Source organism: Porites lutea, chromosome 5 (assembly GCF_958299795.1).
Source record: "Porites lutea chromosome 5, jaPorLute2.1, whole genome shotgun sequence".
In the NCBI taxonomy this organism is placed as follows: domain Eukaryota; kingdom Metazoa; phylum Cnidaria; class Anthozoa; order Scleractinia; family Poritidae; genus Porites; species Porites lutea.
Genome location: NC_133205.1, coordinates 45,512,139 through 45,523,907, shown reverse-complemented (window position 1 = coordinate 45,523,907; position 11,769 = coordinate 45,512,139). Strand labels below are relative to the sequence as shown.

Here is an 11,769-nt window from a genome sequence, read left to right as displayed (position 1 = left end):
TGTATAAATAACACTTAAATCTGCTAAGCAGCAAAAGTAAATATCATATTTCTTTACACGTTTGTTCATTAGCATACAGGCATTAAAGTTCTTCTTGACAAGAGCGATATGTCGAGATATGAAAGTGCTTCTGTTATTTGAGGCCTCTTTGCTGATAAGACGGACCAGAAAGAAAATTAACGAACCGAGCAGATAACCTCACGTCCCATGGCAGCAGCTTCCATTTTGTCTTGTTTAATTAATTCTGACAAAATAAGCCATTTACTATGTTCTGTTCTCACTTCTTAATTACTTGACGGTTGGCCAAACTTTTGCAAGTATAGTAGAAAGGGAAATTAAATTTTTCGCTGCTTCGCTCTGGCAGGCCGCACATCAATCGTCACTTTCAGTCAAAAATCGCTAAATGAGAATTTGTTTGTTTTCTCTGTTTCACTCGCTTCAGTTGAGTTGTCTTTATACTCGCCACAAGAAAAAAAAAACCTGGCAGAAATTTCTTGAAAAATACAGACAAATTTTTGTGAAAATTTGAACTTGATACTTCTTTATGAATTATTTTTAGTTTTGAAGATATTGGCGTTGAAAAGATGCCATCCTCGAGTTTGGCACGTCTTGTTCATCTCCCGTGAAAAATAAATTGAATAAAAACGTTATTGTTTTCGTAAGCATATTAAGCTGAAATAACGAGAAAATTTATAATGGAGAGATAAAAAACAGTTGAAGTGCTATGCGTTATCCATCAAAAAAGCTTTTACCCTATTAACAAACGTACTCTTTCATTTAAATTCGTCTTTGTTTTTGAAAGTTCAACTTAGACTTTTTGAAAGCATTGGTAACAAAAATCATACTTTTCGGTTTTATGTAAATTTGTGGAATTCAAACCATAAGAGAAAAAAAGACATAAAAAAAGAAACCACACTTAGTTAAGAAGTCCGTGAAATTGCAAGTTCGATTTCCTATTTAAGGTCATGAGCTTTAACAATGGCCTTCAACAGTTCTTTTCTTATAAGGAAGCACGATAAGCTATTTAGTTCATTACTCTAGTCGGAGAAAAAAGATTTTGGAGGTTCTTGTAAAAAGAACGCCTTAGAGCAATTCCAGAACAATACTGATATAAATTTAAGTTCTATGCCGTTTTAATTTTCACTTTTGATGTCAAGATAACATCAGATGGGAAAATGCAATATAATTTTTGGCATTTCTCGATCGGTTGGACAATTAAATGACTTCCCGTTGACAGACACCGCTTGTACCTGTTAATTCCTGTGAATATGTCGTCAAAAATCCATTTCAGCAAAATGAGAAAAGAAATCTAGCGGGGGGTCAAATGAAATTATATTTGCTAAAAGCATAAAGGGTAATGTCAAGCGACTTTGTCGTTTATGATCTTAAAGTGATAAAATTAATAAATGAGATTTTCTTTATCTCTATTTTGTAATGAAGGTGAAACAATTAGTTTGTATTTAATAACATGCTGTTATGGGAATAACGCTTGTTCCATTACTAGATCACAAAATTGAAGGTGCTACATTTCAATTATAAATGCTTTTATGATCAAATATAAATTGATCATCTGTTTTAAGAAAAATGTTTTTTGTCAGAGGAAAAAGCTAAAGAAAAGACTTTTTCCCTTAAAGATCATGTTTAATAGTTTTAGTTTAGTTTTTTTTTTGCTGAAGTCACCGTCTTAAATTTTATACTTGTTTTGCTCTTTTCAAAACCACTCTGAAGGTGAAATACTGGCATTGGCAATTTTTCTTGGAAATTTAATTTAAGATCCTTATTTCATAACAACAGCTTAGTAGGTATTCAAGTTTGGTATCGCCTTTGCAGAGTGAAAAGTTTAATTCTTCAAATAAAGAAGTCTGAAAAAATATGTAAAAAATAATCTTAAAAACGTATATTTTTATACTATTGTTCCTTTTGCACCAAATTTAAATGACGTTTATTATCATTGTTGTCAGTAACAAATATGATATATTTTCACTCTGCTTTTCGTTGCCTGCGGTCATACAGTGATTCATTCTTTAAACCAGTGTTGTTTCTTGACCATGATCAAAAACACTATAATAAGGGAACTGAAGTCTTCTTTTGTATCACAACGTGACCTGAAGTAGGTGGAAACTCCTGTTGTGCCTTTTGCGCACGGGACTTTTTTTGTTAGACAAAAGAAAGACCTAAGGAATGTTTGTTTTACCTTCTCTAAATGATATGTCGACTATACCGAGCTCTACTTGATTAATAACTTAAAAGGGTTCTTCTAACCTCGATACTCCCTCGTTAAGCTGTAATCTTGAGTACTTTTCACCCACCACTATTCAAGAACTCTCCCAAATAGCTCGTCACGTTGGTTCCAAATCATGCAGCTTGGATCCTTTTCCTACAACTCTGTTCGAAAGTCATTTCGCGATCAGCCTTCTTCTACCTCTTTTACGGCATCAATAACCTTACCTTAGAAACTGGTCACTTTCCATGATCCCTTTAATCTGCAGTCCTGTCACCACTCCTCAAGAAGCCTTCAATCGACCATGAATTATTACGGAATTTTCGACCAATTTTTTTTTCTCAAAGTCGTGTCCAAGATCAATGAGAAAGTCGTCGCTTCACTTCTTATTAATAACACCCCTGAACTCAATCACCTTAATAAACCGCTGCAATCCGCGTAGAAACCTTTTCACAGTTGCGAGAGAGCAATTGTTCGCGTTCATGACGATTTACATGCTGTTTACAACCGTTGTTTTGTGGTTTAACTATTGACACTGTCGATCATAATTTACTACTCAGTATGCTCAACTTTAAGTATGCAATTCGTAGTAAAGCATTGCGTTGGTTACAATCCCATCTTTCTCAGCGCTCTCCGTTTGTTTGCATTGACCAGGACAAATCTTCATCTCACAAATTGAATTGCGGCGTACCCCAAGGTTCTGTGCTTGGCCCAGTCCTCTATCTTCTCTACACATCACCTCTGGCTGGCATTTTGTGGCGTCACAATAGTTCAGTTCAGATCAGTTTTTTATTCACACTTCTATAGTATTTACATTGTATTTAGTAACTTAGGAATAAGATAAATAAGAAAAGGAAACAAAAGAAAGAAGCTAATGGCTTTGATAGAAGTGTGCGGTGGTCAGAGGAGCTTAGCTTTCAAGCTAACCAACGCTATATGTATTATGAATGGAACTACTTAATAAGTGCGCTGAAATAGTCATATTACATTACCTTTAAGTCCTGAGGGGTCTCCCATATAAAAGTGTCGGGGATGCTGGTCGGAATATTAAAATTAAACCCCTAAGGGAGACTAATGTGGGTGTGGCTCAAGCTTAAGCTAACCTCTAAAGGAGACCATGCCGAAACAGCATTGTCATAAATCTCTAGTTTTCCGTGCTACGCAATCTCCTTGATACTCACACTGTCGGACAGTGTCATGTGCATTGTTTATGCACAGCGCTAAGCGATACCTGAATGGACAAATATAGTGACTTTCCGTCCCAAACACCCTAAGTGTTTTTTAAATATTTACACCCCTAAGTGAGACGTCTAACCTTTCATTTGGAAGTCACCCCCAGCACTTTAAGGTTTAAGTAGAATTCGCTCTATCGTTTTTTGAACTGGTTGTAGCTAAGCGTTCTCATGTTGGTAGGAATCTCTTTCCAGATTTTTGTTATGGCAAACTTAAATGTGTGTTTGCCATAATTTGACCTTACTCGTGGTACATGAAAATTAACTTTGAAGATTTGAGGCATATCTGGTACTATGTGAGTGAATATCAGACACCTTTATGGTGTACTTTTGAAACATTCAGGGATATTGGTTTCATTCTGTGAAATTTTTTCTTCTAGCAAGGATATTTTAAGTCTAAAAATGTTGGCTAACTGAAGAAGAGTGCACCACTTCGTCTATAACGGTTAAAAAGTATGCAGCGTATGGATTTATTTTGTTTTGTTTGGACTTCAGAATTGAAGTAAAAAAGACTACTGCAAAGACTGATCAAACAACGTGAAAAAGGCTGAAGTATACAATATTTCGACTGGCCAATACCAGTCGTCATCAGGTTTATTTGGAAAACCACTAATATACTAGACTTTACTTAATCTGTTTGGGTGTTCCTCAACTCATAATACCGTAATGGAAGTAGGGGTAGATAAGTGAGTAACATATTTGTTTGAGGGTGTTTCAAGGTAGGAAATGGCGTTATTTAAATAGGATTCCCACGTTTGTAATATTTTGCTATTTATGTGTTGAATGTGGGGAGCCCAATTTAGATTTTTGTCAATGTAGACGCCCAGGTATTTGGTGTAGTTTTTTCTTCAATATTGTATGTATTATGCTTTGATTTATTTGGTTTATGGGGAAGGAAATTGTCATATTATGGGTTTTCTTGAAGTTTAGAGAAAGTTTAGTAGCTGAGCAGTAGTTGAGAAGTTGTTCGAATTCTTCATTTATAGTTTTTAGTCCTTATATAAAATTAGCTTAAAATAATATTGTTTTATTGTATCAATAGAGAGCTTCACGTGTACTGCAAACGGCAAATGTCAGATTCAAGTTGAGAATATTTCAAAATAGAAAATGAGCAGATAAAAACAGCTTAAAACAATTCTTACGGATAAAAATTGCGCGAACTACTAATTTATGTGTAGAAATAATAAAATGTAAACGACAAGTAATGGGGAGACTTGGTCACGTGGTACAGCTCGCGTTTGCCGTTTGACGTGAACATGATGCTTAACCTCTCTAATATCAATTTTATTTTCAACACTTGTATTTACATTGTAGTTAGTGGAACAAGGCACTAATGTCTCCAAAGAGGATCCTGAATTTTGACTTATTTTATTTGCTTAAGTGTACAGCATTTTTTTAAAAAAGATTTTAGAAAGTAAGAAGCTGTTTCAGATTTTAGGCTAAACAGGTTCTTGTATAGAGGGGGTCTAACCTAACAGATTCGTAAAAACTAGGTTCTTACTCGTGGCTTTTAACTGTACCACTCGATATGTACATTATTGTATTGTATGGTTCAAACGGACAAAGTTGTCGAAAAAGAAAGTCACTATTTTATTACTGGAAGCTCTTGGTATTTAAAAGGGATAAAAAGTTGGAAAACCGTAGGGTGAAGCGGAATTTCATTTGCCAGAATAAATTTTAAAAATCTATAATAATGGTTTCATTCCTCAATAGATTGCAGCCACCAAAATGAACTTTTACGTTCTGGAATGATCCTTGAATACATTAAGCACCATTGCCTGGTAGTGTAAATGGGAAATCTTTTACACGTCAAGGTGAATTTCCAATTCAAACGACTGACAAGGAAAATGTTTCAAAGACTTAACTTTCTCTTGTGCTTGTGTAGATAGAGCTTTTGCATATATATGTCTCGATACAAAGACGTCAAAAGATACATCTCTCAAAGAACTTATAACAATAATAAGCAACCTCGATCATATATTAACATTATAATAATCTTTTTTTTTTGTTCCCACCCTTATATCCTGTCTCTTGAGAACAAATTGCGCGGATCACGTTTTCCATGAAAAGAGTGGACGTCATTAATGATAACGGCTTTCGAAAATACAAAAGCAAACATTTATTAACCCTTAGTACACAGTCATGACAATGGCAGAAAATTGTGCAGTATATGAACTGTTATGGAAAATAAAACAGTGAGAAACCAATTAGTTATAACTTTTAAAGCGTTAAGCAATAAGAATTTACTATGTCCTGCATGCACCTTGTGACTCGCACCACTGCACTAAACCACGAGAAAGTAGACTAAATAATTCTAGTACATTGCCACGGTGCGGTATCAATGACTTATGCTCCCTTGTAAAACACATTTACACACTGTTACGTAATCTTTGGAAAATTGCTTAAACTTCAATTCTGCACAATATTTTGCGGAAAAACTTTTCTCTTATTGTATAAACCAGTGACGTTGTTACCTATATATTGAATCCTTAAGCTGCTTCTTGAAGTAGTGGGCGCCTAGAAGTGTTAATTATTGGCCTCGACACATTGAGAAAACTTGTTCGTCTTTTCAACAATGGTCATATATTTGCTTAGACGAAAAAAAAAAAATCACGTCATCGCTGTAATATTTTTCCTGTAATGTTTATACTCAGTGTGAGATCTCAAATACATTTGACATTAGAAATATGGTAGAACTAACCTTTTTTTCATTTTCTTTCTCTAGAGACATTCAATGACTTAGCTTGCGTTATGGCAAGGCCGAAGTGAAATTGTGATCATGAATATCTCCCACATATTTCTTTTTCAACCTTTTGTTTCCCTATATACCACAATGTGGGATGATTAAAGCGGTTACCAAGACAGGAAGAGGTATCTCCTCTCTTGGCTTTAAACTGAATTTACAAAGTTTAACTATTTCCTGTCCTATTTTAAAGAAATTGTGAAATACTTTTGTATTCGGCACAAATTAGAGAAACAGTGGGAAAGGCGTAAAGAAAGGTCTTTATAGGATCGACAAGTGCTGCTAAAACAAAGAAAGATAGGATAATGAGAAAGAAATTATGCTGATAAAACAGCAATAAGGTAGGTGGTAGGTAGCTGTTCAACTCTGACCCAGCACTTTAACATTAATTTTCTAAGTGATTCGCTACAATTGTTTAGAAATCAAAGCATATTGATTTTTTCCCCACTCATTGGAGATGTAGACAAATAATTGGATTGAATCTATATAACTTTTCTTCAAATCATTGCCTTTATGTTAGCGAATCATCCAGTGCGATCGCAGATAATTCAAATCACAAAATTTCCAACAGTTCTCAGTGTTTTGTGTACAGTCCTAGCTTAATTGCGCCCTCGTTCGAAATTGGATAATGGACCTTTCCACGGCTTTCCAATTTTTGACATGCGTGATAGGTCTTAAATAAGCAAGCGAAAATACAGCTCCGCAAAGTAGGGTGAATTTACAGACGTTTGTATGATGGGTGGGGGGGGGGGGGGGAAGGGGGGACAAGTTTGTGCCCCGGCACCACCCACCAAACAAACGTCTGTGAGGTGCTATATCTTCCTTAGTTTTCATTGTAATGTAAAGCGCATTAGATCATATACCAATGTATTTTGCGCTATATAAATAAATAAAGTTATGTTATGTCATGTTAGTTTTCAACAAATCACTTTTAAACTTGGCGGCAATCTTACTGATTTAAAGGCGCTGTTTCCAGCGGAGTTGACGGATTTTCCCGAACTTGTTCATGTCAAAAGTTGGAAAAACCCGTGGAAGGGTCTATTCTGCTCCAATTTACTTTGGTAATTGCAATTATTTGATTTACCCCGCTCTATCCCCTAATGGGACGGCTTGTATGCTTAATTCGTGTGGTATTCTGTTTGTAAGCTTCCTTTATTCATTTTTTTTACTTGAGCCGAGACACATAACCAAAATAGACCTCCTATTGTTCATTTGAATTGTTCATGCACCAGAGTTTTTATTTTTAATACTCAATAACTAAATTCCAAACTTCAGGAAAATTCATTGCCAGGCCCCATTTGTCATTGTCTGGCCTTGACAGCAATGAGCAGTCTATTATAAGCTTACAAAGGAAACTACACAATAAAGGGTGGATTTATTTGCAACACACACGTACACACACATACACGCCCTTGAAGTTGGAATTTTTATGTTTATAACCTTACTTCTTTATGCGTATGCTACAAACAAATCCACAGGCAATGAGTGAATGTTTATCATGACCATGCAAAAAAATGATGACAAATAATATCACTGATTATTAAAATGAAGAGATCTAACACCTCTTTGGCGTTCGTTAATCCAGTGTTGTCTGTATTGTAGAAATGTTCTCACGGGCCCGCCCATGGTAACAAGCTAATATTTTTTTGTTTCTAATTACAATAAATATTAGCTTTGTTTTTTTCTGTCGTGTTCACTGCGGAATTATCGCACGTCTTTTTGCCTCATATTAAAATGTTAAGTAGATTAGTTATTCTTAATTCGTGATTTTAGAAGACTAATATACTGAGAATATTTCAGTTTCTTTGTTTTTACCTAGTCTGTCAAAAATTTATGTATTTAATTGTTTTTATTCGAGGAATAAACAACGTATTACTGAAGATTACAACATCGTAATAAATCCATAAGAAGGTTGACTGCGGGTACTGAGTGCCTCATCCGGTGATGGAGCCGTGTAGAAGCAGTCAAATTTGGTTTTGCTATTTGTGTGTGCATTGATGAGGGTAAAGCGATTTACTGAATGTACAACCTTTGTTTGCCATTTATTAGAATAAGTCACTGGTATGTTTTTAGCCAACCGCGAACAAAAAGAGAAAATTTACGTTAACCATTCAGTTAAGTGGATAACATTAAGTGATTGATGAGCGACTTATATTTACGAACTTTAATTAAGCTTTTTGATGTTGTTAAGTTAGGCTAGGAAGTATAGATCGAATTCACATCCATGACCAGGTTTTGACAATGTAATTTTTCTCTTTTTTTAATTATTCTGCTTGAAAACATAAATATCACCCAGTCGGAACTGATCGGCCAACAAACAGTATCATTGCAAAACTAAAGTACATTCAATGTGTTAGCTTGTTCGCTGATAATATTATATCTCGGTCTAAATTTATCTCTTTCTTTCATTTTACTATTTGATGAAATCTGTTTTTTATACATATATACATACAATAGCGATCTAATGTCTTAGACAATTCTAACAGCTTTCTCAAACTTCCTGATATAGTTTTGTCAAATAAAATCGCGACATAGAATGTAGAAAGGTTTAATCTTTGGAGATGTTTTCCTCGCAATGGTGCACTCGTACCAATATCTTATTTAACCAGTTAATCTCTTTGAAAGTGCAATAATGTAGCTATCTTGCAGGAGTTTTGAGATACCCTCAAAGAAAAATACTTAGAGCTCAAAGAATACTGTTCAAATCAAAGGTGCTGGTTTGTAATATTTGGTTTTCACTCTCGTTTAATTTATCCAAATACTTGGTTTTCGATTGTTTCACTCTTAGAGGAAAAGTGTGGTAAAACTAGTGACATCCACAACTTGACACAATCATTCCACCGTACTCAGTTAAGGCAACAGATCTGTCACTTGTTCTATATAAAACACTTATACTGTGCAATTTGGTCGGGACGCATGATGGAGATGGTATGCGACTGTCCATTCTATGTAAGATGCTCTGCAAGATGGCATGATTTGTTGGGTTAAGAGTTATATCAAGATTAGTCGTACAAATTCCTTCACAGTAGTTTGCACTGTACCCCTTTGGAGCTACAATCCAGTCCCATTTCAACTTTTTAAACGAGACGTAAGCCCAACGCTTTCTGCATATCTGAAGAGAAGAACGTTTAGCTCGGTTTCTCGCCACTGTGGAAGTGTTGTTTGGAGAGTCATCATTTCGTTCTATAACTTGACTATTGGTGCAATTTATTAAACTCTTTGTCAACTCAATCCCCACTTGTGGATCTTTAGTGTAGGTTACCAGGAAAGGTGCTCTTCTTCCTCGGTTACCAATTCGGAAATCTTTGGAAAACGCACTAAAACCTTGTACAGACAGGCGAATGCCAAAATTTTGCCCTGTCTTTGCTTTCCACAATTTAACGACAGATGTTATGTCCAGGCTAATCCACCGACCTACTTTTTCTTTGTTGCTGACAAGACGAGAAGTGACAAAGACGCCGTTGTTTTTTTGCAGTTGACTGCTTTTGTTGCATGAAACGTCCAAACTGAATAGACGTATCATGAAGTTCCCTTCTGTGCTCTGCCTAAGTGGCTTCTTCTTAAAAATTCTCAGCTCAGCCTTCTTGATTTTCTCCTTGTTTGTTATTGCTGATAGGTTGAAGAAGAATCGGTGATGGAGTGGTCCAAATCTGTGTTCATCTTGCCCTGAGGCTGGAGTAAAGCAACAAAGTGTAAGACTCGCAATGTGCGGCATAGATTATTATGACATGTACCTGACTCTGTTGTCTACACTGGGTCCTTTTCTTGCAGCAGCTACTCAAGTCTACCTGATCAAATTACTTCTGAATCAGAGTATACTTACGTTCTCGCAAAAAGACTCTAACAATGTCGGAGACTCTTTTGTTCAATCTACCTCGCGGTACTAAATGCGTTCGCTGTCTGTACAAATCGAGCAGAAATCTTGGAACTTCGGCATCTTCCCTGCTCCATGTTTGCTGTTTCGCGGCCTTTCTGGCTTCGAATCCTCGAAGTAAGTTTCCGGAGAAGCTCAAATGTTTATCGGAGATTTCGTGGGAGAAATAGACTGACAAAATGAATATAAACACTGAATAGAGGGCGGCCATTTGATTTCGCTATACGGAATGTTGTTATCAAGTCAAGAGTTGAAAGTAGTGCACTGTTCATGAGATTGCCGCACCATCTAAATACTTCAATACCAGCTCTCTTTCGAACAGTCCAGCCGTCTTTTGAAAAGTTTAATTATAGGCGAGCGGCTCTCTTGATGTCTCATTCTAAAGGTTTAACTCATATCAGAGCTGAATATTTATGTGAATGGTTCAGTAAACTGCCCACGATGATATGACAGCGCTTCACGGTCCAATCCACATGCGTCAATAGATGACTAAAAAAACTCGTGAAAATCTGCTGAAGCGTTGAAGAAGCAGCGGAAATGTCTCTTAAAAGAAGATCAACTCCAATCTAAGCGACCATGTTTGGTCATCATTCACAAAGAACTGTAACTAAATAAGCGTGTCGAGACGCTAATTGCGGGTTTAAAATAGATCAAAGCCACCTCGTCTAACTTCTTGGACAAAAATGTTTAAGGTGAGAGTTTTGTCTACCGACATGCAAATTTCATTGTCAAACACAAAAAGTGCATAATTTAAGTATTTTGCTTAACACTTATACTATACCTAAAGCAATACTACTACTGTTCTATCTCAATGGCTTATTTATAGTGTAAGAGCTAAAGTACATAGTAACACATAAACACCTAATTGAGAAAACATTATTCTGTTAAATATACCAAACACACGTTAAGATGCAATTATAATCTGTAGTTACTAGATTAAATTAAACATTTTTTCTTTCCACAAGCAAAAGAATTTGAAAACCGAAAGCATTTACCCGCTTTATATATAGTTCCTACTCATTCTATACTTAAAAATGTTTTCGAAATGCCTAATCATTCACGGAAAAGGCATCTATTTTCGCACGTCCACCACTAGTTTTCAATAGCGATTTCCCCGCCCACAATAAACGCTAGATCGAATACACTAATACACTATAATGATTAAGCATTATATTTTTTAATCATTTTATTTAGCGCAGTATGAATAAGCAACAAGCAGCAATGAGCTCTTATTGACTTTAAGATGCCAAGTGGTGAGAAAGTTCTGCTCATTGCCGCCATTCACGTTGAAGGGGTTAAGATAAATTTAGTTTATACATAGAATTTACTCCACAAATCATCCAACACTTTCTGGGTAGAAAAAAGTTGAATGGGCGATGTTTGCAACATGTTTCACGGTAAGTTTAATTCGAAAAATTGATTATTTCCCCAACATCTAAAATGAGCGTGCAGAGGCGGTCTTTTACTGCTAAGAAAGCCGAGCCAAGAGAAGAATGGTTGTGCTCATTTGCTTCCAAAATTGTTGGAAAAGCTGAGGTACTGGTCAGCGGTACTGGGACTGAGCATGCTTGCTCTACGTTTTTCGTAGCTCGGCTTCCGCCATATTGTTACTGTTACTCGGCTGTAAGTATTGTTCCAGTTTGATTAAAAGCCTTGCACGAACCGGTCGTGCCTTGGATCTTGCTTTGCCTTATCTCCT

The 11,769-nt window shown here is 36.0% G+C and overlaps 2 protein-coding genes across 2 annotated transcripts in view; both read right to left on the bottom strand.

Annotated features, from left to right (window-relative positions):
• LOC140938752 (allograft inflammatory factor 1-like) overlaps positions 1-11,769 on the bottom strand; it is a 225,245-nt gene that overhangs the window by 26,883 nt on the left and 186,593 nt on the right. The gene's annotated exons all lie outside the window — the stretch shown is intronic.
• Positions 7,341-10,467, bottom strand: LOC140938716 (bone morphogenetic protein 6-like). Its single transcript, XM_073388221.1, has 2 exons — positions 10,020-10,467; positions 7,341-9,868 (listed from the first exon to the last, which is right to left on the bottom strand). The coding sequence occupies exons 1-2, from the start codon at positions 10,279-10,281 to the stop codon at positions 9,003-9,005; spliced, it is 1,128 nt and encodes a 375-aa protein (XP_073244322.1). The 5' UTR covers positions 10,282-10,467; the 3' UTR covers positions 7,341-9,002.